At 42.4% G+C, this 27,925-nt stretch overlaps 2 protein-coding genes across 8 annotated transcripts in view; both read left to right on the top strand.

Annotated features, from left to right (window-relative positions):
- The window catches only part of gabrd (gamma-aminobutyric acid type A receptor subunit delta), a 28,346-nt gene extending 9,259 nt beyond the window's left edge, over window positions 1-19,087 (top strand). The window contains exons 2-9 of one of the 4 annotated variants that reach the window (XM_082517992.1): window positions 8,546-8,577; window positions 12,312-12,379; window positions 13,627-13,847; window positions 14,253-14,335; window positions 14,567-14,704; window positions 15,120-15,275; window positions 16,729-16,940; window positions 18,025-19,087. In XM_082517992.1, the coding sequence (XP_082374118.1) occupies window positions 8,546-8,577; window positions 12,312-12,379; window positions 13,627-13,847; window positions 14,253-14,335; window positions 14,567-14,704; window positions 15,120-15,275; window positions 16,729-16,940; window positions 18,025-18,351 (1,237 nt within the window). In that variant the 3' untranslated portion in view covers window positions 18,352-19,087. Of the gene's footprint in view, window positions 1-8,545; window positions 8,662-8,844; window positions 9,224-12,311; window positions 12,380-13,626; window positions 13,848-14,252; window positions 14,336-14,566; window positions 14,705-15,119; window positions 15,276-16,728; window positions 16,941-18,024 lie in introns of those variants that run through there. The other 3 variants (XM_082517991.1, XM_082517993.1, XM_082517994.1) reach the window with 3 other exon arrangements.
- A 3,232-nt stretch (window positions 19,088-22,319) lies between these two features.
- LOC309697085 (transmembrane protein 26) lies at window positions 22,320-26,503 on the top strand. Of its 4 annotated transcripts, none has more exons than XM_082518742.1 (4): window positions 22,320-22,610; window positions 23,845-24,070; window positions 24,982-25,126; window positions 25,624-26,502. In XM_082518742.1, the coding sequence occupies exons 2-4, from the start codon at window positions 23,877-23,879 to the stop codon at window positions 26,356-26,358; spliced, it is 1,074 nt and encodes a 357-aa protein (XP_082374868.1). In that variant the 5' UTR covers window positions 22,320-22,610; window positions 23,845-23,876; the 3' UTR covers window positions 26,359-26,502. The 4 variants fall into 4 exon arrangements, with proteins under 4 accessions (XP_082374868.1, XP_082374867.1, XP_082374866.1 ...); XM_082518741.1 differs by having other exon boundaries at window positions 22,320-22,614; window positions 23,860-24,070; XM_082518740.1 differs by having other exon boundaries at window positions 23,860-24,070; window positions 25,624-26,501.
- Window positions 26,504-27,925: the final 1,422 nt, after the last annotated feature.

The following is a 27,925-nucleotide window of genomic DNA, read 5'->3' as shown; positions in this document are numbered from 1 at the left end:
TTGCGCTGACATTCAGCATCTTTGACATTCAGGATTTAATCATTTTCATGCAAAGAGGAAACAAAACAAACAAACAAAGGACGAGTTGCTTTGGGTGAAAATGAATGACCAAATAATTGCACGCACACGTTTTTTTCTTAATGTTTGAATCTTGAGAAAATGTGATTTCCTAAATCAGCGATGAATAATTCAAGGATGCAAGAGAGTTTTGGAAAACATGTTATTAATAAAAGTCGTGTTTTTGCGCTCCATCTTTTTCAAAAGCACATGCTGACAAGTTATAGGACTAAAAATGATAATTAAAGTGAAGGTTCCTTCATTTTCATAAATAAACACTGTATTTAAAGCAGCATCAGTCTTTTATAAAAGCACTAAATTAAAAGTAGAAGGTGTAGCCGGTATGGATGACTTCATTTTCAACTCCCTTAGCCTTTTCCTTCTCTCTTTTTCCTCTTTGTTTCCCTATTGTTTGCTTTAGTCAGCTAAAAAGAGAACTATTTCTGTTTTTAGCTGGTGGTAGCTGCTGGGGCTTGACTATTACCCTGTTACTCTATGTCATGTAAATGTGTAAACATCTGCAAACGATTAACAATTTGAGCTCACGTTGCTCTTTTTTTGGGGACCTTTTGTTACATCAAATATTTTCCCTCCAATTTTATACAGTTGAAAAGTAGAGATGGATATCACCGATATCACATATCGGTATCGGTGCGATGCTGACCTAAATTACTGGATTAGATATCGGAGAGAAATAAAAAATGTAATAATATCCATTAAATGTCACAAAAGCACCTCACAAAACGTGCGACATGGCATAACTCAGCTCATAACCTTAGCACGTCGGAGGAGTATGCATCACGTGATAGAGCGGATGTGATGTGCGAGACCAGTCGGCGGTCTGGTTGAGCATTTAGAGCCTCGCTACCAAACCAGCATTTCATCTCCGAGAAAGTTATCCCAGAGAAGTAAAGCAAGTTTGTAAGTTAATCTCTGAATGTTTCTAAAGCATTCCCACGTTAAGCTTACCAACCGATACTGTATATGGAGCGACTGCCTCTCTCTCTCCCTCTCCTGCTGCTACTTCAATCATGAAACTGATCAATGATCAGCTGATCGGCTTTTCTGTCGTGACTCCCGTCTCTCTTGTTTGTTTTTGGCCCACTTTGCACCAGAAAGAGGAAACCAGTGGAGACACAACAGCAGCACCTTTAAGCTTGATAAGCTGTTGTTAGAATGGTAACTGTGCAGGGGCGGGCCTAGCAAGGTTTAGCCAGGGGGGCAGGTAGGGCATTAACAGGGAAAGGGGGTCACAAAGAAATACTTTTCTTTCTTATTCTCATGTCTAGCTTGTAATAAATAATTATCTGAATCTTACAACCAAAGTATTCATCTGATGTAAAATGTATAGAAATACGTTATTGTATATAGTAACTATTAAGTCTAATATATACCCTAGTAAGCTATAGTACTTTTTCCTTTGGGAAGATACCATCTGTGCAGTCTGCAGTTCTGTTGAAGAAAGATGTTGAATCTAATTATTGTAGAAAAATAATTGATTTCTGTGCATTTAAAAATTTTTTTTAACACGTGCATTAAATTAAAGTCGATTACGTTAATTAAGCATTATTAGGTGGAGGGTGGGGTGTGGTTCCCCTTTTGTTTTGGCTGGGAGTTGGCAACCCTATTAGTTAGGTTGTACTCTTTAAAATACCAGAATAGGGAGGATGTTCAGGATTTAAGTTTATTAGATTGATCAGTATTGCTCATCTATGAAATATTTTGGGTGCAGTGTATTTTTTGCATACAGGTATAACAGAATAGCTTTAGTTTTGCTTGTTTTTTTAAAACTTGAGTATCAACTTATACAAAATGCAGCAAGATATTAAAAAACACACACGTTTTATTTGTTATAAAATACAAATAACTGAGTAATACAACGTCAGAAAAAGAGCATTTGTGGTTTGTGTGTCTGAAAGAATAAAAAATATTGGGCTATATATTGGAATATTGGCTTATAAATCACCCCATATAGGTACTGGTACTACAAATTGTATACTGGCCGGCCTCGATTACAGGATAGTCAACGGCTAACATGAATTCCTTCCATTAATCTGACAGATTCTGAACATTTCAGCTTCATGTCTGGATGCACGACCTGGTCACTTCTGCTGTGATGGACCTGGTGACATTTACAAACACAAAACTGAACTGCTGATTATGACTGGACATAAATCTCGTGCTCTGTATGAGTTGCTCAGCATAATTGTTTATGAGAGTGACATTTGATCTATGTTTTGCCATAACAGGGGGGCTTTCATCATTTTATATTGTCGTCAATTCAGAAGAGAGGGCTCCTCCTCAAGGAGCCTTTGTATGAATGTCAAGGGAAAGTCTCTCACATATTACAGGCACACACAGAGTTGCACAAAGAAACACAAAGATCACAGTGGCAATAGATCACAGATACAATTAGACATTTACAATACTGTGCAGAATTCTTGAATCATGCCTCACTTCTTTATAATTTGCTGTCAAAGAGCCAGACTTTCTAGTCATTTTTAAACTGGTCTTGAGCAACAATTCTTCAGGCTTCTTCTTCAGTCTGAAGGTCTTCTGATCCTTTTTTTTTCTTTTGCACTGTCTGCTTTCTGACTCATTTTCAGTCCAGTTCTTGACCTGAGCATTTTCAGAGGAACTTTCTTATTTTTTGTTAAGCCACTTAAAACTCACCTATGAATCATTCGAGCATAAAATTTAGCAAAGAGGCAATTTTCTTGCTAGTAGCGTGTCAGGATTATACAAAATATATAATTTGCTCCCAGTTTTTTGATAAACTAACACAGTTCAAAAGGCACGAAGTTGCATTTTTGCACTAAAAAGCTGATTCCCAAAGAGCTATTACATGAAAACCTGGCATATTTCAGCATAGAGTGCAGTGTGTTGTTAAAAATTTACTAGACAACTAGACAAGTGAAGGATAAAAGAAGAAGTTGCACGTCTAAAATCTATATACAGTAGAATACCACTATCTGATCCCAACTAAACCGCCACAAGATTGGTTCAGATCTCTAGATTCATGTATGTCCAAATTCCTTTGGAAAAATAAACCCCCACGTATAAGCTTAAAAACACTACAAAAGACCAAGGATAAAGGAGGACTAGAACTGCCTAACTTTCAGCACTACTTCTTAGCCAACAGGCTTCAGTTTATCTCAGGATGGCTAAAACACACCCTCTTAGATGAACCTTGGCTAGATGTAGAACAAGCACTCTGCAATAATCTAGAGATCTCAGACCTACCATTTATCAGCTCAAACATCCAACGACATGAATGCTTTAAAAGCATCAACATCAGCTCTTCTCTGACAGCATGGTGGGAGTTTCTAAAATTGACAGCGTCTTCATTAATCCCATGCAAACGTACACCTATCTGGAACAACCCTGACATATTACAAAACAATAATATGATAAACTTTTCAGATTGGAGTGATAAAGGAATCAAATATTTAGAACATATACTAGAAGGAACAGAATTTATTTCATTTGACGGACTAGTTACACAATATGGGATCAACAAGAAAAGATTTTTAGAATATCAACAAATTAAATCCATAGTAAAAAAGAAATTTAAACCGGGTCAAGTTGAACTACAAACACCACCAAGTGTGGTTCAATTTCTTACTCTTAAACCCCCCAAATTACTATCCAAAATATACAGAATGCTTTCTAAAACAGATGAATCAATATCACTTCCTATTGCAAAATGGGAAGCGGATTTATCAGTTAACTTAGACCTAAACTTCTGGTCTCAGACTTGCTTAAAAACCTTTCATCTAATTAGAAATCCCAGTCTTCAATTAATTCAATACAAAATATTACATAGAGTACACTATACAGGTCATCGGATGTTCAAGATGGGCTTTACGTCTACCAACAACTGCTCACACTGCCAAACCAATTCACCGGACAATTATATCCACGCTCTTTGGTTCTGTCCACCAGTTCAGAAGTTTTGGCGCGAGATATGTGAAGACTTATCGAAGTGTCTGAAATGTAACATTCCAACTTCCCCCTTAGTGTGTTTGTTGGGCAGCTTAGATAATGTCACTTCAGAAAAGAATATCGCCCATATGGTTTTCACTGCCCTATGCATAGCCAAGAAAACAGTCCTCATGAACTGGAAAAATAAAAATAATCTTAATTCTAACCAATATAGAAATTATCTATTAGATTACATTAGTCTTGATACAGCCTCTGCCACCACATCAGATCAATTGCTCTGGGCTCCTTTGATCAGCTCCATCACCTAGTGGGGGTGGGGGGTCATAGTTTGGTCCCGCCTTCACTGTTGTGATTGGTGTGGGGGTAGGGACAGGCTTAGGGCGTCGGGGGGTTCCCCGGAGGCATCTTCCTTGGGGGGCTCAACCCGGGGTAGCGGTCATGTCCGGTTAGGGGCTCTGTTGGCTCTCCGGTGACTGTTTCCTCGCGGCTGCGTGCAGCGGGGCTAGGGGAGGGTCTGTGCTGACGGACGTGGGTTACTGACCTGGTAGCCTGGGTGGGTCCGGGATGGGCGTGAGGTTCTGGGGGCGGTCCGTCTCTGGGCTGGGACCCGGACCGGGCCTCGGGGGCTTGGGTCCTGGTTGGTGTGTTGCCGGGGTTGTGGGCGGGTGGGTGCATGGGGGCCCAGCCCTGGAGCAGGGTGCCGCCGGTGCGTCGAGCCACCTGGGGGGCTCTTCAACTGGTGGGGGAGATTGTCACATCTTGCAGGAGCTTTCCTCTCCTCAGGAGCTCCCTCTGCAGGAGGGGGAGATACAGGAGAGGTGGAGGAAGATCTCAGCCTGGGTGTTTATTGTCTTATGTAGTCTGGAAGATGAGTGGATGGTGGGGTGGGTGCAGTTTTCTCTGTGGTGGGGTTGGGTGGACTGTCCCGGGCTCTGTGGGGCCGGGCGGCGCTGCTGCACTGGGCCCGGTCTGGATGGGCCTGGGCCCCCTTTCCCTGGCGGGTCGCGGAGTATGGGGGTGCCTACTGGGGTCAGCGGGGGAGCTGGCCCCAGGGAGGGGTCACTTGCCCCTCCCTTCCTTCCCTCCCCATCTCCAGCTGCCTCCCTCTTCCCGCTCCACCACAACCACCCACACATGCAGGGCCTTGGAGTAGGGGTATGTCACCAGGGTGCAGAGGAGGCTACCCCCCCCTCTGTCCCCTTCTGGCTGCCTCTGCCTCAATTTTATCCCACAACTTAGACATTCACATTACTCACACTCTCATTACACATACATATAGGATCTTGGGGGTGGGCACGATACACGGAGTCCAAAGTACCATCAGGGTGTACACACCACCCCTGGCATCTTTGCCCACCTCTCAATTTTAAATACACGTAGACATTGAGGGCTAGCAGGAGGGACCATGCGCTTACCTGCTGCTCTCTGGCAGGTAGCTCCATGCCCTCCTGGGTTTTAAATGCACCTTAGAACACACATGCATCAACATTACAATGAGCGGGTGGAGGGAGGTTTGGAGTCTTCTCTCACCCCCGTTCTCTGCGACCTGCTGGAGCAGGGGGGCTAGGAGGAGGAGTTGGCCGTCCGACTGCGGTCTGGAGTGTGGAGCCTTCCTGCTGCTGCGGAGTCGGGGCGGTCTGCCTCCCCCCACCGCAGGGAAAAGGGAAACACCACCTGGGTCTGGGTGCAGTTCCCCCCTCCAGGGGCGGGGGCACCTAGACCCAGTTTGTAGAGTACGCTTGGGGAGTGTGATCGTGTGTACAACGTCTCTTTATGTCTGTCTCCACGTTGGTTGAGTGTGGAGTAAGTGCATATGAGAGCATGAGGGTGGGAATGGATGTTTGTATCTGTGTGTGCCTGTATGTCTGTGTCTATATGTCAGGTTGGGTGTCAGGCGCCACCTCTCTGGGGACATCTCAGGCCCTCCAAGGTTTGGAGGCCTATCTCCCCCTACCACCACTTCCCCTGCCAGTGGCGGACCCCCTCAGACATCGGTGCGTTGGTGGTTCTTTGTGTCCGGGGATGGGCGTCCAGGTACACACCGGCTCACTCCTTGGCGGCCGCTTATCGGGGCCTGGAGCCTGGGGCTCGCTCGGGCCACTTCGGAGGTGGGGTGCCCCCGGCCTCTCGGCCTGGGGCTCGGTCACTCAGGCGCAGCTGGCTGCCGGCGGAGCTCACGGGCGCGTCACTGCAACTCCCCCTGGCTTCTGCTCCGCGGCTGCTGAGTGAGCCCTCATCTGGGACTCTCCTCAGCTCTTTCCGGGACAGTGGCACAGCTGCCCCTCTGTTGGTCTTCCTTGGTCTCTTGTGTTCTGGGGGCCTCTGGATGTCTGGAGTTTTGATCTCCTCCACACCTGCTTCAAGCCCTGGAGGACGGGGCTGTGGCCCCCCCACACCCTCTAGCAGATTATTACATGAAGGAACCTTTTAAAAAAACAAGCGCGTCCATGCTCACAGGTGTACACACGGGTGATCACACCCACAAACTACACCCTTTTTGGCTCCTACCTCAAAGCACACTGTGTTCTGTTGATCTTATGTGCTGCACAATAATGTTTAACATTTAGTATTTACTGTCATATTCCCATATATCATTGTGATGTTGTTTATTCTATTACTCTTGTTCTCTTCTGCTTGCTTTCTTTTTTCTTTCTCAGCAGGTGACCCAGGTGATTGATATATGCATTTTTTTTTCTCTGCCCGTTCTGTTGGTTTTTGTCTTTTGCCCTTCTCCCCCGTCCCTCTTCTCAGCTGTTTCTCTTTCCCTCTTTCTTTCTCCCCTTCTTTCCCCCAGTCAAGTCTGTCCCGTATTCAGTAAGTGAAAATAAAATAAACAATAAAAGGTGAATCAAATGGACCATTACGGCAAGGCTGGGATGGTCAGTTTGGTAAAGTAAATCCGTTGGGCATCTTTTTTTGCCTTTAGACAACAATTCTGATGGCAAAAGAGCCAAACGGGACAGGCCAAAAAAAAAAAAAAAAAAAGAATACCACTATCTGAAATTCAAACAGGAAAAAATCTAGCAAAAACCTAACATGGTGGAAACTGTATTGTGGGCTAAGGTTCCATTTCAACCAGTGGTGTTAGGGATCCACCACCAGTACCATCTGGAAGGATCTGATTGACAAAGACTTCCACGATAATGGCAGCCAACATATAAAGAAGAGCTCAGAACGCCCTTCAGGAAGCCTGGAGAACTATTCCTGAATACTAGCTAAAGAAATTATGAGAAAGCCTGTCCAAGCCTGTGTTGAAGAATAAAAGTGGTCATACCAAGTATTAATTTTCAAGCATTAGAATCGCACAAATTCAATTTTTACCTTATATACTATATTTCCGTGTACATTTTAAGTGCACCTATGTTACGTTTTTCTGACAAACTTTAAAGAGATGAAAGGTTGCTCGAGATTTTTCCACAGCATAGTCAAGTGTGGGTACACTTCACTAGACACAAAGATCCCTAAGGTTCTCTGTTGCCAACACTGATATAAGTGTGACCTGAGTCTAAATTACTTTAATCAAATGAAATTCACTTCAATTAATTTTATAACAACAGTCACCTCAAGGCGTTTGATATTCTAAGGTAAATACCCAAAATAACAGAGAGCCAACCCCAACAATCAGATGACGCCTTAGTGACAGTGGGAAGGAAAAACTCCCTCTTAACAGGAAGAACCAGGCTTAGCGAGGATCAGCGATCTGCCATGACCAAACAACACGCTTTGGAAGATGGTCAGAGATTAATAATAAATAATGATTATTTGCAAGGTGGTGTATAAATACATAGCGAAAGAAAAAAGGTGAGTAAGGAAGAAATATTCTGTGCCTCGTGGGAAACCCTCAGCAGTATAGGCCTATTGCAGCGTAACTAAGGGTTGGTCAGGGTCTTCTGATCCAGCTCTAACTATATGCTTTTTTTAAGATGGAAAGTATTAAGCCTAATCTTAAAAGTAGAGATGGTGTGTCTCTCCTGAATCCAACCTGGGAGCTGGCTCTACAGAAGAGGGGCCTGAAAGCCTCCCATTCTACTTTGAAATATCCAAGTACGTCTGCAGTCTGAGAGTGAAGTGCTCTTTTGGGATGATATGGTATCATGAGGTCTTTAAGAAAAGATGGAGATTGATTATTTAAGACCTGGTAAGTGAGAAGAAGGGTTTTAAATTTAATTATGGATTTAACAGGCAGCCAATGAAGAGAAGCTTAGCTAATTGGTGTGTGCCATCTAGCTTCATGGATCGACAAACCTGGGTATCATCTGCATAGCAATGAAAATGTATACTATGCCTTCTTATAATACTGCCTAAGGGAATCAAGTGTAATCCAAATAGACTTGGTCCTAGCACAGAATCCTGTGGAACTCCGTAATAGGAAAAATTAACGATTTAAATAATGAATCTTATTTATGTTTGAAAAAGTGGTTATTGTGTCAAATTTTGAGATACTTTTACGTATGCTACTAACTCTATCTGAAGTTCTGCCAGGCTTTTCCTGTGGACGTGTGACAGGACAACCACTGAAGGCTGCTGTGTTTGTTTTCTTTAGGGCCATGCTGAGTGACGTCGGGGACTATGTAGGTACAGACATTGAAATATCCTGGTTACCTAATCTGGATGATTTAATGAAGGGCTATGCCAGAAATTTTCGCCCTGGGATAGGAGGTGAGTATGAGATCTACTGCTTGTGGCGTTGGGTTACATTTCACCGCCTCACATTTACAGCCATCCTTAGCATCACCCAACCGAAGTCCTAAGTACAGGAGCATGGATTGCACTTCATCTTCCAATTCCATTATCCCGAGAGGCGCCTTTGGTTTGGCTTTTCCTGTACGACATTAAAACAAGGCTCTGTTTACCTCATACAAATACTAGGGGTGCAACGATATTCGTATCGATATTGAACCGTTCGATACAGTGCTTTCGGTTCGGTATGCGTATGTATCGAACAATACAACATTTGTAATTTATTTTATCAACTTTCCTTCTGACGATGCTGTCTGTGTGGAGCGCTCAGTGAATCTGCGTTCGACTACTCCGCCTAGGCTGCACTGTCGAGCGCAGATCCACTGAGCGCTCCACACAGACAGCATAGTCAGAAGGAAGAGAGCAGGGCAAGCTAGCGAGACAGAAGTTAAGCTCTCCTTTTAACATGGACCTCCCCCACTCTCATTCAGATCTGGCGTTTGGAATTATTTTGGTTTTCATGTGACGTATGACCCTGAAGGTAAGCGAGTCATGGACTAAAGTAAAACAGTATGTTGGATGTGCCACGCAATGCTCAATTACATGGGTGTGAACTAGTGTGTTAGCGCAGTTAGCTCGTTAACGTGTTGGCCGTCTAGCCCCATGCACGGGGCGATCGGCGGTAGCTCGTTAACGGAGATTTGCCATGTTGTGGTGTTAAGGTCATTTCAACAAGATTAACCTGAAAGCACTAGTGGGAACACAACGAATATGACTGCACATTTACGCCGACATCATCCTAGTGCAAAGACAAAAACAACAAGCATGCTACTAACTTTAGCCGAGTCATTTAGACAGCTGTTAGCACATGATTCTCCTTATGCTGCTGAGAATATAACCCAGAAGAAGCGGATAGTATAGCTTTTATTTTGGAAAGAGCCATTTCTCTGTAATAAACTCTCTTTTCCAAAGATGCATGATTCCTCAATCAGATACAGGGCTTGCAATATCGCTAGCCTGACGTCCTGGGGCTAGCGATTTTTTCAGTCGGGGTACCAAAATCTATCTCTGCCCTGCCCGTCGGGCTATTGTAAGAAGGAAAAATATATGTCAATGCTTTTGCATTCTTTCAGAAATGTAGCTGGGTAATTATGTCATTGGCATCGGTGAGCCACTGTCAATATGTGACATATTGAAATCGCGTTTGAATTTGCGCTTGTTTTTTTGCTTTCACTTTGCAATCGTGCGAACTGTGTATAGAGAGCGACAGCACTGATCTGTGAGTGATGATAATTTGTGCACCAATTCCTCTGACATCGTCTTATTAATTGTTAGCTTACTATGCAAACATGACAAGTGAAATCTCCGCAGCTTAAACATGTGAGAGGTTGATCGCGCAGAGAATCGCTGAGCTTATGTGAGTCCGTGTGTAAAAGCAGCAGGATTTATATTTGACTACGATGACCTGGATGACTGAGAACCTTCACACACAGATATATATTTTAGTTCTGCTGAGCCAAATAAGACAGGTCAGGGTGAAGAAGTGACAGCCAAAGAAAAGCTTACCACAAAACGGAGAAGTTATGACAAATCAGACTATAAGGCAAAAAGAAAGTGCAGCTTTATGGTTTCATGGACAAAATAATTTCTGTGGCTGCAATATGACAAGCTAAATAACCAGGGCTGCACATAAGTGGTCCGCAGGTGCGCATTCGCTGTCAAAATAAAAAACACGCACAAGGGTTAGGGTTAAATTTAAAAACTGTACTTTTGAGTTAAAATATATATTTATAATTTTAATAAATGACAAATTAAAAAGGCATGAACATTTGTTTTGTATCGAAAAAATATCGAACCGTGACACCAAAGTATCGAACCGAACCGAACCGTGAATTTTGTGTATCGTTGCACCCCTAACAAATACATATGCTGACAGGTGAACAGTTTGTTAAGGACACACACAAAAAACATTTATTAAAGAGAGGCTTTGCAGGAGGACACGCCGGAGTGGAGCGGTGGCACAAACATTGTGTGCTGCTCTGGAGAATTTGCTAAGAATGGCTGCCAAATGTGAAACATTCAATGACCACAGCAATAGATTTCTCAATCTCACAGCTTAACTCAGCTGAGGAAAGGTGAAAATGTGGGGCAAGAGTGCCGCTATCGCCACACACATACCACCCTGTGCATGATGCAGAGAATCATAATGCAACATCATGTGGTCACTGCATTTCTATTTATGTCACATTTTAATGTGTTGAAAAAGGAAGCTAAATGGAAGGCTGTTGTGACCACTGGGGAATCATGTCTGTTATTTCGGAGCAGTTTCTTTCACTCAAATCCCACCCCATGCTATTAATATGGAGCAATAACAGGGCCTTAAATATATGATAATTATGAAAAATGTTTTTGCAAGATAAATATAATTTGTAAGGATAGTGATGCACAAGATGTAAAGAAAAGACGTGACAGACAGATTGTTTCATAAAAAAAGCACAATGTATTTTTTTCTTTACATAAAATTTATGGATCTTGTTATCGCCTCACTTGAACACTGAATATTAGAAGAATTGATAACTACACAAAACCTGATTTGAAAGTTGAAAACCATATTATGAACCAAAGTGTCTGAATGTTTCCAATCTCACATCATTTTAACAGTAAGGGAGGATTAGTTCTGCAGTGGAAGTGGAGTCTCTTTTTATATAATGCAAGAAATTAATATACAGTAACAACTTTTCCCACTGTAAACATCAATATGTGCTGCCAAGGTTTCCAGAGTGCAAAGCCTATTTGCAAATGCAAAGTTTCTGAACTGATAATGCTGTAAAACATTTTTCTGGAATTTTAATCTATTTGCATAATTAGAGTGGTAGCAAACAAAATCAATGCCACGTTTCTATGGTAATGCTACACATTGTGCTTCATTCTAATATACAGCGAAATATTTTCTATTATATTTACTAACCAGAGTTGGTAAAATAGCTGTTTAACAAATGTTATAGTCATCTTTGTACCTGCGCTGGAGAATAGAATCACATCGCCCTCTAAACTCTCCCATTTACATCAACATTCAATAAGCATACAACTGAAAACCTTTTCCCATTCACTTGCATTTGGTGTTGAAAATATAAATTACCCAAAATGGCATGGGGAGGTGTTGAATGATGGGAAATGATTCCTTAATGTTTAATATATTTTAAATAGCCTTTCTGTTCTGCATCACTGAGCCCCCCCCCCTGTAGTTTCTGCCCTCTAGCATTCGATGACTGCTGCACGCTCCATGCTAATCATATGGCAAACTGTTGAGTGAACGCTACAGCGTATGTGTGCGTGCGTGTGAATGTTGGCAGAAGCTCTCTCTGTGCAAGTCCATGAAAGCCCAGTGTTGTTTATGAATGCCCATTGTGTGATGTGCCACTTCGCATGGCTAAACTGGATAATGCTTAATCTCTATGCACCGTAGGAGTGTTTGGACGTGGGAGGAAGGTGGATGGGAGAAAAACAGATGGGTTATGGAGTTAGGATGGGAGGGACCAGAATGGGAATCAGAGAAGTGGCGTGGGTGGGTGTTTGAGATGGGGAGGGCAAAGGTTTGCCCTTTTTTTTTCTCACCATTTCCTCTGCAGGTCCGCCCGTGAACGTGGCCATGGCTATAGAAGTAGCCAGCATTGACCACATCTCTGAAGCCAACATGGTAAAGAACAGACACTCGCTCCTTCTTTCTGCACCGAGATTCTCTATCATCACTTCACAACTGTCGCAACGATCAAAGATTTACTATTTGCATAATCCTGACATATCCCACTCGAAGGTTTAAACGCATTCAGTGTGAACATTTGTGACACATCGGGCGAGTTGTTGGATAATTTCAGACTTTCATGGATTTTGTAAAGTGAAATATCAAATCCAATGGGGCAATTCATGTTTTGCACAAATATCATTTTGCGTAACCTTGTAATCGTGAGCGGCGCCATGTCTATCATGAAAGAAGGAGTTTAATCTTAAAACGCTTCAATTCAATATGTTTTTTTTTTTGCTTAACATCTGAAATAAAGTCCAAAGTGTGGTAGCCAAAAGAGCAATGAAACTAAAACACAAACACAAAGTGCACAGTATTCAGGGAAAGGCTGCAAAGTAAGACAATAAAGCCAAGTGCTTTATTGCTTTTATGCTGTGAGGACACATAAAACACAACCGGACACTGAACTGCTGCAGTAATATCTGAATTATGCAAGCAGAATAGTAAAAAAGCACCACAGTAGTTACTCACGTCACCAGCCAGTGCGGCATGTGTGCTCCAGCATTGTTTGCTTCTTTTTCAGCCTCCTCTCTGGTGGTTTATGCTGTTTGATGCTAATTGCGGTATTTCATTCTTTGGTTGTGTTTTTCTGCATTTGCAGCCAGATCTGCATTTGTGTGACTCACCAGGCGTCTGAAGATGGCTTTTTGTGTTTTCTTTTCTTTCTATATTTCTGTTTGGTAGGAAGTTCAGTGTCACATTTTGCTGAAATCTCTTGCAATAGGAAGAAAATATTTAATTCAAATCTACAATATAGTGACAAAAGAGTTATTATTCTTTTTCAATTTTGCGATTATAACAATAATTAACAGCATTTTAACGGTGATATCAGTTTTAGGGTTATGTCTGAAAAGAAATGTGTTTGGACCCTTTAATTAAATGTTGCATTCATCATTAATTGAAGGGCCAAAATCTCTTCTTACTAAAAATTCTTATTGAGTAATTACTTTTCTTTTCTAAATAATTTCATATTTTGACACAATCTCACCAACGATTTTTCCTATATAAATAAGTTATTCCCAAAACCGTCCAGAATAATGAAATAAATTAAATATATTTTTAAAAATACAAAGTAAATATAATTGAACCTAATATTCCTAACAGTCTGTCTCCCGTTTTACATTCCGTGGTGTTCCTGACAGGAATACACCATGACTGTGTTCCTGCGGCAGAGCTGGCACGATGACCGCCTGTCCTACAATCACACTAACAAGACTCTTGGACTGGACAGTCGGTTTGTGGACAAGCTGTGGCTGCCCGACACCTTCATCGTTAACGCCAAATCTGCTTGGTTTCACGATGTGACCGTAGAGAACAAGCTGATCCGCCTGCAGCCTAACGGAGTGATTCTATATAGTAGCCGGTATAAACAAACAGATCATTGTCTTCTCTTTCTTTTGCCTACAGAAAATTATAAGACAATTCTGCAGTTTCATCTTAGCACACCAGAAATTTTCACTGTCTTTCGTCATTGTTTTGATCAGACTGCACTGTTTTGGTTAAATATAACAGTTCTCATTAGCGCTGTGTTTGGATGCAGGCTGTTTTGAGCAAAAAAATAAAAATAAGAATGCATGAATAGTAACTAAATGGACTTTTCGTAAAAGAGTCAGATTTTTATACCAGGAGTTAAATAATGAAGGATGTATTGATGAACATGCAAAAAGAAGATAAAAGAAAATTAGTTTTTATTTGAAAAATGACAAATTGAAGAAACTGTAATAGCATCTATGTCAGGGTTTGATTAAGCGAGCCGTTTTGTTCCTAGAATCACTTCGACAGTGGCGTGTGACATGGACCTTACCAAGTATCCCATGGACGAACAGGAATGCATGCTGGATTTGGAAAGCTGTGAGTTGGGATTTATCTTAAATGTTCATTTCTTCTTTCCTACATTCATCTTTATGGGTTAAAAATGTTATTTCAGTTTATTGCTGAAACATTTCATTGTGCGAGCACGGTGACATTTGTGAAAGGTTACAGTGTCTGTGACAGGATGAAAATGCCAAATGTTGAGCGAACCTCGCACATCTGTGTCGGCTGGACGGGTAAATGTCTTTGTTGTTGTTGTTGTTTTTCTAGATGGTTACTCCTCAGAGGACATTGTGTATCACTGGTCGGAGAGTCAGAGACACATTCACGGTTTGGACAAATTAGAGCTTTCCCAGTTCACCATCACAGACTATCGCTTTGACACTGAGATGATGAATTTCAAATCAGGTGAGCATCCCTCTTTTGTGTTGTTTTGTGCCTGTATTATGTTTTACACGTATGTGGTGGTTTTGGACTTTGGTCCCTCTTGTATTGGAGAACTCTACACATACTTCTTGAAGCATGACTTCTTTTTTTCAACCAGAGGCACTTCTGTGGTTGTATTCTATTCGTAGACGAAATGCATCAAGGCAGACTTGCTGCTGAGCCAGGCAGGAGATTTAGGAGATGAGAGCAGTAGCTGCTGGGAAGATGCAGCTGCAACACCATTTTATGCGTTAAATCTTGAAGTTGTGCCACTAGGGGCAAAAGCGAGGCAAAAGATGTTGCCTAGCGTCAGAGCCTGTGAAGAACAATGGCCTCTTTATGATAAATAATTAGCATGTTTGGTTTGAAACAAAGTGACTTGTTGTCTGCTTCACAGCGGGGCGCTTTCCGAGGCTCAGTCTTCGCTTCCAGCTGAGACGTAATCGAGGTGTCTACATCATCCAGTCGTACATGCCTTCGATATTACTGGTTGCAATGTCCTGGGTGTCCTTCTGGATCAGCCAATCAGCAGTTCCTGCTCGTGTATCCTTAGGTTAGTATTAATTGGATGAAGTATATTTGAACATTTCGAAAGGGGTTATTTCAGTGAAGGTTGGTGCTCGTTCGTCCTCTGAAAGGTTAAACCACATAAATGACAGTTTTCTTTTCTTAGAGTCTTACTGCGTGTGGGGTTACATTCAAACTAATGCATTGTGGTTACAAGGAACTCATAGCAGCCTATTGATGACCATCACAGGATACAACATAGCTCAATACATGCTGATGTTAAAGCAAAAATAATAAATCTTTAATTCAGTTCCTGCACATATTTCTTCAGGTCTCACACAGATGTCCTCACAGGCCTGAATATGTTATCTCTACCCCCCAGATATAAGAAACATTGGTTCTCTCCCCCAGTTTAAATCTCAACTCAAAACCATCTGTTCAAATCTGCATATTCACTGTGAACCCACTGTTTGTTCATTTTATCTTGTGCTTTTGTTTTATTGTCCTTCATTGTGTCATTGTTCTATTATGTATTTTATCCTATTGTACAGCGTCCTTGGGTGTCTTGAAAGGCGCTTTATAAATAAAATGTATTTATTATTATTATTTTTTTGTTAATTAAAAAGGATTTATGATTAAGTATTTTACATATGCCATGCAGCCTTACCTTCTGCTATGAAATCAGACGCACGTAAGCCTTAATTTCGCAATTGAACTTTGCAGTTTCCTGTCTGAAAATTGCCCACCTGCCTCAACCATCCCCTCTGCTTGCTCATGTTGAGATTTTACTCAAAGAAGAAGAAGATATATATTTCTTGATGTAGTATGGATACAGCTAAAGAGCTTCTCAGTTCCCACCTCTCTCGATGGTCCTGTCTGTTTCAGTCAGTGTTAAGCAGCTTATTAACTTGCAGGTGCAATGAAGTTGTGCCCCTCTGTTTGGCTGCACACACTGGGGGACATGCTATGCAGACAACAGCTAGACAACTTGGTGGGCCAAAATATATCAAAATGCTAAATTTGCATGCAGGCTAAATTAAAATTTTGGGGGATCGGGCCCTCCGGCCTTGAATTTGACGCATGAGGACGTTCATGTCCTCTCAAGACTAAAATTCTGCAGAATGTGCCAACAGAATCACTGATGAGCTGCAAACATTCTAGTTAAAGCAAGAAAAGACAGCCTCATCAGACAGCCCGATGAGGCTGTCTTTTTAAGTTTAAATGGAAGATTTGGACCAGATGATGGGACATGAGCAACATTCACTCTGAGAGAAAGATGAATATGTACACCAAATATTTTTGAAAATCCTGTTCCTCATTTTGTTTAAAGCTACCAACAGAAAGGGGATAGTGTTCCCTTAGGAAACCTTAGATTAACCACCTAACTGACAGTTTATACTGTTGTCTAGACTACAGTAGGGGACCAACCAACCTACAGTCTGAGAACACTAATCAAGAGCCCCACATCCACAGAAGTCAAATTTTTGCTTTGTTTTCAGGGATTACAACTGTTCTAACCATGACCACGCTGATGGTAAGCGCTCGCTCGTCCTTGCCCCGAGCGTCAGCCATCAAGGCGTTAGATGTCTACTTCTGGATCTGTTACGTGTTTGTGTTCGCGGCCCTCATCGAGTACGCCTTTGCTCACTACAACGCTGACTACCGACTCAAAGAGAAAGCCAAGGTCAAGGCCAGCAAGCTCAGCTCCGAGGTGAGGATCACTCATTCGATCATTTCCGTCATGTACACCTGTCAGCAGACCTTTCAATCTGGAGCTTCGGGGCGGTAGGGTGGGGGTGTTGCTACTAAATTGTGCGCACCTCTTAAACATAAACCTAGGCCAGACATCAGGCCTTGGTGCTGACAAGCATCCATCCCACTGACCTTCAGCAGGACATGAATCTCTATAGACCATAATGGGAAAATAGATGATCGCCCCACAGGAAGCAATAGTGATTCTCATCATACTGTCAGCTTCTTAAGTTGCTGGTGTCCATCATAACTGAGGTAAACCTTCAGAATAACAGTGGCCGCACCTGCTATAAAACTATGAGTTCAGAAATATTAAACGTACCAGATTACCTGTCAGAGCAGTGAAGCGATTAAAATTAAATGTTGCAGTGGAGTGATTGTGGAAAAAAAGGAGCCAAACTGATATAGGGTATTTTACATTGATACTGATGCAGATATCAAAGTATTTTAAAATATAATATTACAATAAAATGGCCGATGTAATTTTCTTTCAAACATACGAAACATAAACAGATTTCTCAAGCCTTTGTTTTATTTAGTTATTTATTTACTTGTTTACCTTCCGCTCAACTCAGCTCAGCGCCCTCTGGTGGACAAACTATGCAACATCAACACTCAAAAAATGGTTGAAGTGCCTCTTCTTTACTTACATTTATATTAATTGTCTATTACAAATGCAGAAACAATAGTTTTGCAAATGAGCTGACAACATTGGTCTGATCGCTTATGCTCTAGTGAGTACGGTGTAATCAAAACTGCCAAAAGAGATGATAATCATTAATACCACACAATTAACCCTTACCTTAACCACTGACAGGGTTAGGGTTAGTCGTGTGTTTATTTAAAAAAAATGAAGCATTATAAAATATAAAGTACCAGGATGGACCAAATACTTAAGAGCTTTTGCTTATAAAGTAGTTATAAGTTATAGTAGTAGCCCTCATGAATGCAAAGGGGTTGAATTGTCACTTTTGCCAAATTTGCCAGAATAGAGCTCTGTCAGGTAAATGCTTAGATGCTTCTCTGTCTCCTCCTCTCCACAGTCTATTGTAAAGAACGGCAAACAGGCAATGGTTCTGTTTTCCCTGTCAGTCACCGGCATGAATCAGGGCGTGGTCATTTCCAGCCGCCACGGTCGAGCCCAGCGTTCCAGCAGCGAAATTCCCGGGGAGGGTGGAACGGAGGAGACGGAGCCGAGGCGGAGAAGATCCAGGCAACCGGAGGAGCGCGAGGAAGAGAAGAAGAAGTGCTGTTCCAAGTGTGTCTGCAAGCCCATTGATGCAGATACCATCGACATCTATGCCAGGGCCGTGTTTCCTTTCACTTTCGCCGTGGTGAATGTGATCTACTGGGTGGCGTACACCATGTGAAGAGGAGGCAGCGGGTCTGAGCGAATGGCTGCCATCCAGAGCTGTATATAAGAAACTGCTGGAGCTGTGCCACTTTAATGCTGGCAGACTGGTGCAGCAGAAATATACTGCAGCCTTCAGTAAAGGCGAGAACTCGTCAGACAAAAGACAAAATAAAGTATAATGGCCTGTGAATATGGAAATATGGTAATTACTGGAAGTACGTAGAAGTTTAAGAAGTTTTAAGAGGATTAAAATATATTTAAACACAAACAATGTCCTGCAAAGGCGAAGGACTATGTTGCCTGTGGAAGACATACAGCACACATTTAATACAGTTTAACTAACAACAAACACTTCCACATCGACCTGTTATATAAGCCGACTTAACACGAGACACCAGACCTCACGTCCACCAAAACAGCCGCACTGACCACAAGCTCTCCTCTAAACAAATACAAATAAGCATACTTAGCCTGTCTAACTCCACAATCAGTGAACCACTTGTTATCTCACAAAGCAAAAACACCACCCAGACAAGAGGATAACGAGATGAGGTGTACTGCTATTCTGCATGGCTGAGAACTCATTACCCCCTCTCCCCTCCCGCCACTGCTATCCCCTCTCTCTCTCCCTCTCCTTTGGTGCCCCACCCTTTTTTTTCCTGTTTATTTTCACGTTTAGGACACCGACTGGAGGGTCTTATCTCCCTCTGCCAGTTCTGCCTGTTTCCTTGCCATTAAAGGACTTCCTCCACTACCTGTGTGCGTGTGTTTGTGTTTCTCTCTCCTAGCGCCAAATGATCTCTTGAAAGCTAAATCCATGTTGGTTAGGTATATTCAAAAGAAGACGAAGCTGCTTGAAATCCCATCTGGCAGGTCCGAACATGCAAAATTTTAAGGGGTTATGAATAATTAACTTATCAATTATACTTTGCTCTATTAATAATTTCCTACTCGTGCCCGTCCTTTGTCTGAACTGGGAAATTGATTTCAGGAGACTCGTGGATTAGAAGGCACCACAGCTCTTTAGTTTTCTTATTCAGTCACTACATTAAATACAGTGTATTATGTGACCTCCAGTTTGAGCATTTCAGCTTCTTGAATCAGAATGAAACTGCATCTTTGATTAAATCATCAGTTTTCTTTGCTTCTTTGATGAAAGGTTCAAGGTGGACACATCAGCCAGTAACTCTGAATGTTGTAATCAGTTGTAACAAAGTGTGGTGTCCACAGATTTACAATACTGTACAAAAGTCTCAAGCCACACTTCATTTCTTTATATTTTCCTTCCCAGGAGCCAGACTTTCCAGTAATTTTTTTTAATTAACAGCAACAGTTCTTCAGTTTTCTGAAGGTCTTTCAAAGTTTTTCTTTGGATATTGGCTGCTTTTTCAAGCACCTGTACCTGACCATGTCAGAGGAAAGTTTTTTGATTTCTTAAGCCACTTAACACTAACCTAGGAATCATTCAAGCACAAAAATGGCACCTGACTCAAGGGATGAACCAATGTTGTGTATACAGATAAGAGACAACCAAGCAAAATAGCAGTTTTAAATTGTATCTTTTGGGACTTTATTACTAGCAGCCTGTGGCAAAAACAAAAAAAAATACCAACAGTAACACAGTTTGACAGACACAAAACCAACAAAGCGATTCCCAGAGCGCTAATAGCTGAGATCGTGGCAGAAGGAATTCAGCATGTGGGGCTGTATTTCAGCCGGTAGTGTTGGCAATCAAAACTGATGGAAATATGACCACAGAAAAGTACAGTCAGTGATCTGCCATGCCATTTAGAAAGCTTCTGATTGACAACAACTTCATTTTTCAGCATGACAATGATCCCTAACACACTGCCTGCCAGTCATGGATCGGCCTCCCCACAGCCTGGACATCAACATTATTGAAGCATTGACTGAGAACAGACCAAAAGGCAGCCAACATACAAAGAAGAGCTTTGAATATCCTTCAAGAAGCCTGGAGAACTATTCCCGAAGAAACTTTAGGAAATGACAAGAGTTCAGACTAAGTTGGAGAATAAAGGCTCGTTAGGATTGTACAAACTCTATTTTTGCCATATATACTGTATTTCCATGTATGTTTGTACATGTTTCAATAACACTGCACATATTTCCCATTTTCCTTGCAGAGGAAATGAGGGTTGGCTCAACACTGTTACACATTACTGTAGCTTCCTAGTCCGAAGAGTGGTGTAAACACCAACCCGATATCACTGCAAAGTGTGTGATAGACACGATGGTCCACAATATCCATTTCACATGTTGCCTTTCTAAAGTGTGAAAACGACACTCACATGCAGTAAGTGGCAGTACAAATATTTTATTTCAAGCCAACATGAAAATAATCACAGCAAAGCATTTAAACAGACATTATTAACACATTTACACGTAAAGCCACCAGCTTAATCGCTTCTGATGATTAAGGACTTTGAACGTACTTCACGCGTTTAGCTTGCTATCGACTTCTTGCCTTTACATTTATCATCTCCCCCTGCTGGTAATGCAACGTCTGCATGTGTCCCTTTGACGTTTTGGAGAGGCAAAGCGGGAAATTGACACGATGGACCGGCGTGTCTGTTACACGTTTTGCCGTGATTCTGGGTTATATTTATATATTTCTGCAAAATTTTGATTGACACGTGTTAAATGTTAGCCCTGCAACAGACCGGCAACCTGTCCAGGGTGTGTGGCCCTGTGGCAGCTAGGATAGGCTCCAGCCTAGGGAAGAGAATTAGGTCGTGCCCATCATTGTGCTCATCTGACTTTCTCCTCCATGACGATCTCAGGTGAGGCTCTCGGATATAACTGATAAAAATAAATAAATAAAGATAAAAATAAATGCTTGAAATAAATAAATAAATGAAAATAAAACATTTGAGCAGCCACCTCCAATGTATACTCCATCAGTCTGCTTACCACCAGCACTATAGATGTTCATACAATGCAATAAGCAAAGCCTCAGGAGAAGTGTGAATATCACTCATCTCGTCTCAGTTTTGGAACAAGAGCACGCGGTCTAGTTGTGTTTTTGTGCGTAGTAATCAGTAGGGACACACCTCGTAGCATCAGTAGTCAGTATTTTTACATTAATAAATATCAAATAAGATGATTAAATTCACTCCAATGACTCAATCAATCTGTCTTTTTTTCTTTTCAGCTCATTATTTTGGTCATACAGTCACTAACTTTGCATTTTTCATTTTTTCCACCCGAGATGCCGCAGGAAAACAAGTTCAGTCAAAAGTGATAGCCTCATATAAAGGCACCTACTCAGACCACCCAACCAATAAAGCTGATGAGCTGTTGCTGAATGCAGCGGCAGCAGCTTCAGAGGCAAATATTTTGGATAGAGATGGTAGAGCTTGAACAGAGAACAAATGTGAGATTTAATGATGATGATGATGAAACTCCAAGTGGTGCTAATGTTAAAACAATAGCTTTCTCAGTCCCCAAATAGTCAAACAAAACCAACCAAATGCTGCAGGTTTAAAAATGCCTCATTTGCAGGGAAGAGCAATCTCCTCTCTGTTATGATTGTCAGTCATCTGTCTTCGCTTCGCTTCGCTGGTTTAGTAGATTGACGTTCCTGGACAGCTTCCACCCACGCAGCATCCTCATTCTGATGCAACCGCAGTAACATACCCACACACTCCTGCAGTTGCTTGTTCAGAGGCCCATCAGCATCTCCTTTTCCTCTTGTTGCTCCATGTTTTTGTGTGCACAGAGGCCACGGAGTGGGGCAGTTATCAGGACCAGCGCTGCAGTTACAGAGCAGGCATGGGTGGGAGCAGGGCAGGGCTGCGTGCACTCCGAACAGGGAGTGCGACAGGCTGGCTTCTCCCAAGGAGATAACTTTGTTCTGGGCCAGGGGAGATGACATCATGACGGATGGCAATGAAGATGTGGGCGCAAGGAGCAGGAAGCTTTATCTCACATGATGGCACCGAGAGGATGGAGACACACACATGCACATAAACACTTGTGGATCACACTGCTCCTCGCTGATACTCCAGTGAACTCGAACAGTAGTCACTCCCCACTGAACACACATACGTACGTGCGGGAATACACACCTCTGACATGTTCACTCTTCCGCAGGGTCTAGGAGGTGGCTGTCAGTTAAAAGGCATAAATCAGACACAGAGGGCAGGTCACTGTGGGTGACTGTTGGGTTACTGTCACTTTCCACTGCACAGCATCTAAAACTTTTGGAAAATACACTGAAGAGACTGATCTCAAGAAGGACTCCCGGCTTATCCTGTAGGTTTGTACTGCATGCAGCTGCACAATACATAGTGCATGAATTCTTTTTCAAACTCTAAAACACTAACACACACGGCTCTGTTTTTGACACACACAACAACAGTAACACACTGACTGAGGCGAATGCATTTAATAGTTAAAAGCAGTCATACAAGTGTTGCTTGTATCCACAAGATAAAGACTAAAGTTTGTGAGAGACTCTGTACATTGTTTAAGAAGTCACATAATATACAGGCATATACACATAATATATATATATATATATATATATATATATATATATATATATATATATATATATATATTCCTGTGGAAGGGAGGTACTGGGTGTGAGAGAGGGTCGGAGTTAAACCTGCAGGTATGGCATGATGCATCTTTATAACTACAAAACCAGGGTGCTCCCATTTTGGTACCACTTTCAAGTCATCACGATAATCCATGGCGATTCAGGGATCAAATTCCAGCAAGCCTGTGCAAAGCCTCTGGGAGTGCTTTAATATTGACTGCAGATCAGTTTGTCTAACTCTTCCTTACTAATCACTGCTTGCTTTGATTTCCCCCAAAGCTCAGAGGCTTTCATCCTCCTGGCTAACTAACTGACAGCGAGGGCTGTTTGCGCACATCGTGCAATAGTTACTGATAATGAAGCCTGAACTGGGTGATGATGAGCAGCGGTTAATGATGAGTGTGGTTAAGTGGCTTTTATTTCGCAAATTTTTCATTGCAAAAATCAAATTGTTTTAAAGTAGTCCATTCTTTACTCTGCAGGAACCATGTGGGACTATGATTGCATTCAAAAATGCAATAATAATGCAAACACAACACTGTAGAAGGTTTGAAACAACATTAAAGACTCGCTGTTGTAAACTTGTAAGCTTTTAGTTTTTTGTAAATAGACAAATGTAAATTTTCTTTTGGTCAAAGTGATTTGATTTTTCACTTGCAGCTGTTTTGTATATTTTGTGATTCATTTTATTTTATTTCATTTTATGTCTCAATTTAATAACATAATTTTTACAGTATTTTTCCCCCCCAGGTTACTAAATCTAAGCTAATAATTTAAACCCTTAATTATCATAATAACAAAGAGCGATCTTCAGAAAACCTAATGATGTATAATAAATGTAATAAATAACAACGTGTGAAGGGAGTGCGGAAAAAATACGATATTCATTGTCTAGTAATATTCAAATGTACATATGATAATAAAGTCACTTCTGTGCTTCTAAAGTGATCTTCTCTGCAGGTTTTCTCTGGTGCACCATGTGTCGCCTCCTGAATGTCTTGCTGGCCTTGCTGAGCCGCTTCCTATTTGCTGTCCACGGGGTGGTGACGGTGTGGCGAGTTGTAGCTGTTAAAGAGGAGCCGCTCTATTGGCTGCTGCTGACAGGCGTGGCTCTGTTGGGTGTGGAAATGGCCATCACTCTGAAATGCACCCGTAATGCAGAGTGGAAATGGTAAAACACATTTGACATGATTTTCCTTTCTGCATAACACACTGAGGCTCAGTCAATTTTAAGCCAGATGTTAGCCCTCTGCTTCTTCCTAAATAATAACAATAATAATACATTTTAATTTGTGGGCACCTTTCTAAAACCCAAGGTCACTGTACAAAGCACAGAACAGATTTGGGAGGATGGGGAGTGAGATGCAGGCAGACTTTATAAACCTGTTTGGTGTTAGGGAGTAAATAACTCCTAAACTTGTAGCTGCAAACTCTTTACAACCCATCTGCCCGAGGCGGCTTTTGTAAAGGCCTGCGATATTCTGTGCCACTAAATTCTCTCTTATCATCCGCAGCTCTTTCTCTCTTTCACTGTCCATCAAAGACAAACATATTCCTCTGCTGTATTACTGCTGTCTTTCACTGAACTGTATTATGAGCCTACCATCACATCAATGTCACAGCCTCTCCTATCCACTCACGGAGTAAATGTCTCCTTCTGGCTCGACTCATTTTTGACCAACAAGCTTTTTTTTTTTTTTTAAAGAAAGAAAGAAAGAAAGGAAAAAAAAAAACATCAACCGACTTCAAATGGATATGAGCATTTAGTGTCACACCTCATTCAACACCAAGCTATGTCTTATTCAAAAGCTCACGAACTGAACATCGTCAGATGCGAGCTTTCTTCGGGCCTCTCTCTTTCTCACTGAGTCTTACTTTGAAGTTCTGTCCTCATGGAGAAGGCTTTGCACTGTCAAGTGGGATTTGCATATATGATGAGAATAATTGCCTGTCTGAAATTCGATGCTTCCTATGGGGAAAAAGGGACTCTTTCTTCTTTAGTGGGTGGCAAAAAAAGAAGAAGCAAATTTCTATAAATAACCTAACCCCCTCTTTCCCTCTCCTTTGGTGATCCTCTTTTAGGTTCTCCCCCATGGTTTTCCTGTACCTCAGTACTGTCATCCCGTCCATTTGGTTTCTGGAGCTGAGCCTGCTACAGTCCAAGCTGCCTTTCAACAATTCCTCGGGCCATGAGCTTCATTTGCTGGCTCACATCCCGATCTCAGCGGTAGGCGTCCCACCAACAAAACTGCCCTGGCTGCCTCAACCCTCCACGCAGCCACATTAAAGCAACACCTGATATCAGATAAGATTTAAATCTAGCAAGGGGGTGGATAAACTATTAGTTGCAGGAAATGTGTAATAGACACACAGAGATGAAGTCCAGATAGGCTCCTGCTTGAAAAATTCTTAGATCTCTTCCCTTGTGAGATGGTCTTAGTGAAATTTCTTTCATGTAGGATTTGGGAGCTTTTTGCCCCATGGCTGTACTCAAGGCTGGGTGGCAGCTTTTGAAACGTGAAGATCTTCCCGTTTTGGGAATATTGTAGAATATCAAGGGGGAGGGTGGGTGCTTTCAGGATAAACGTAATGAACCTTGACACAAAACAGTCGACTTATATTAAAAACAGAGAGGAGATGGCTGGTTTATTTGATTATTCATTAACACTGAACCCTTGCAAACACTTTCAACATGACTAGACTTCCACTGTTTTATTTATCCAGGGGATTAAGGATCTGGACCCAGAGAACTGGGTAGCTGGCCTGGAGCAAACCATGCTGATAGTCTTGGTTCTGGGTCGCTGGCTCATGCCCAAGGGGGACATGTCACGTGACCAACTCTCACAGCTTCTCATGGTGAATGTGGGACTGGGTGCTGACATCCTGGACATCTTCGACACCTTCAAGGAGCCCGAAGTCAAAACCAACCAGGCAGTTGTCATCATCGGCTTGGCCCTGTTCTCTTGGGCGCTCATGCAGTTTCCTCTGGTTCTCACTCAGACACGACCCCCAAAGGCGGGGCCTTCTCAAGACAGCAAGGGTGGTCCCTTCTGCTGCTCCAGGGCTCCACCCTCATTCACCTCCTGCTGCTCCAGCGAAGTCTGGAGCTTGCTGCTCACAGTGGGACTCCAAGATGGCCCGTTCCTGCTCTACCGGTTCTACCTCATGGTGCAAGAGCAGGTGCTCAACCAGCTGATGATTTTCTTCACCTGCAAGAATATCCTCATTGTTCTTTTGGAGCTCTACAGAATATTTGTGGTGCAGTGTGAGCAGCAGGTATCTGGGCTGGAGAGATGCACTGCTCTGGTGCTCCAGTGTCAAGCACATGGGGGCAGCAGGGAGGAGGAGGAGGTGGAAGAAGAAGTGGGTAAAGACGAATGTTGGGAAGAGCAGAGCTGTCATATAGACATGAAGAAGGGGACCGAGAGGGAGGAAGATCAGAAAGGTGTCCAGGTATAGAAAGGCTCAAAATGCCGTGAGGCATGACTCCGGCCCCCAGGAGGGAGGGAATAGCTTTCACCAAGAATGAAGTCTAAACCCATCTGCCATCTCTTACATCTCAGCCTCGTTTAGAGACAGTCTCAGCTCTCTGGAGGTTCAGCGACTAGAAACAGAGCACAAGAAAAGAGAGTAAGTCCCCATTGAAAAGATCAGAGATGAATTTATGCAACTCCCTTTGATAAAAGTGGTGTTTCCATCACGGGAGCTTTCTCTGCTCGAGAAAATCAGTTCCAAAGAACTGTCAATCTCTTTAATAGTATGAAGCAAATAACAAGGTAGCTGAAACAAAATAAATACATCGGGGAACTTTACACTTCAACAAACTGGTCTCAATGAACAAGAGCTTAGTATATGGAATAGTATGACTGCATCATGATATGTCCTTGTGTTTTTAACCAAATAAGGTTGGTAATCATGGCATTCGATGTTCTATGTAATAATTTTTTTTTTTTAATTTGATGATGTGTCTTTTCTTGCTGGTGGATGAGCATTTTCTAATAAAGATATATGAGGAAAGCACAGTGCTGTTTGTTTTGTTCTGCTCGCCATGAGATGGCAGTGTTGCCAAGTCAACCAAGGCACAGCAAGCATCTGCTTTGTTTACTTGACTGTAACATACATGCTATAGTTACACAGAGGGGAAAAAAAACCAAAACAGTGAGACAGCAACACCACAGCAGCATCAGCAGCAGCGGCAGGAGGCATTTGTCTGGTTTTGGTATAATATCGTCTTCTTTGAGTCTCTCTGTAGGGCTCGATGGTGGCAGGACTGCACGTGATGAATGAATTAGAAAGATGTAGGCACCTTCGGGCAGCGGGCTTGTACTTAATAGTCAAATGCAGTCGATGTGGAGACGTTTCATAAAGAGTGAAGAGGCTTGCTTCACTTTTCAAGGTTTCATTTTCCTCTTGAGCACAATCAGACCATGGAAGTCTGTTTGAGAGCTCGGCGCATTTTTATTATGTCTGAAAAAGCACACTCGTGATTATGTGGGAGTTGTTTGAGTTCAACATGATTTGCTCTCGCCTTCTCTCTATACAGAGAGATGGAAGGTGCTTTTGAGATATTGCTCCACAGCCCACAAAAGAGAGACTGCTCTTTGAGAGCCTAAAACGACAATGAAATGTTTGAGCTGAAGCCCAGAGTCTCAAGGTTTTCGAGCCACTTCAAGCTGGGGGGTTGACGGTGGTGGTGGGGGGGATAAACAGCTGCACCCCTCCCCTCCTCACCCCCCCAAACCTCCCATTCAGACATTGCCTCTCCTGTGGAACGAGGTCCGTGATGACCCTCTCACTCCGCGCCTGCAACGCTGTGTTGCGCAGGTTGAGAATGAAGAGCGGCTGTGGCATAGAGTGGCAATTCAATCAGAGGCCTTTCCAGCACATGCCCCGTATCTGTTTTTCATCAAATTGCTGCACTTCACCTGGCCTCCAAGGTGATGATAGGAGCTGTTGGGGCTCTGGACGAGTTGGGACTCTTTGTTTTCAACGAGCTCTCGATGAAAGAGCGACAGAACCGTGAAGT

The sequence above is a fragment of the Aulonocara stuartgranti genome (assembly GCF_965226115.1).
Source record: "Aulonocara stuartgranti genome assembly, chromosome: 20".
Lineage (NCBI taxonomy): Eukaryota > Metazoa > Chordata > Actinopteri > Cichliformes > Cichlidae > Aulonocara > Aulonocara stuartgranti.
Note: the sequence above shows the minus strand (reverse complement) of the source record. Positions and strands in the feature narration are given on the sequence as shown.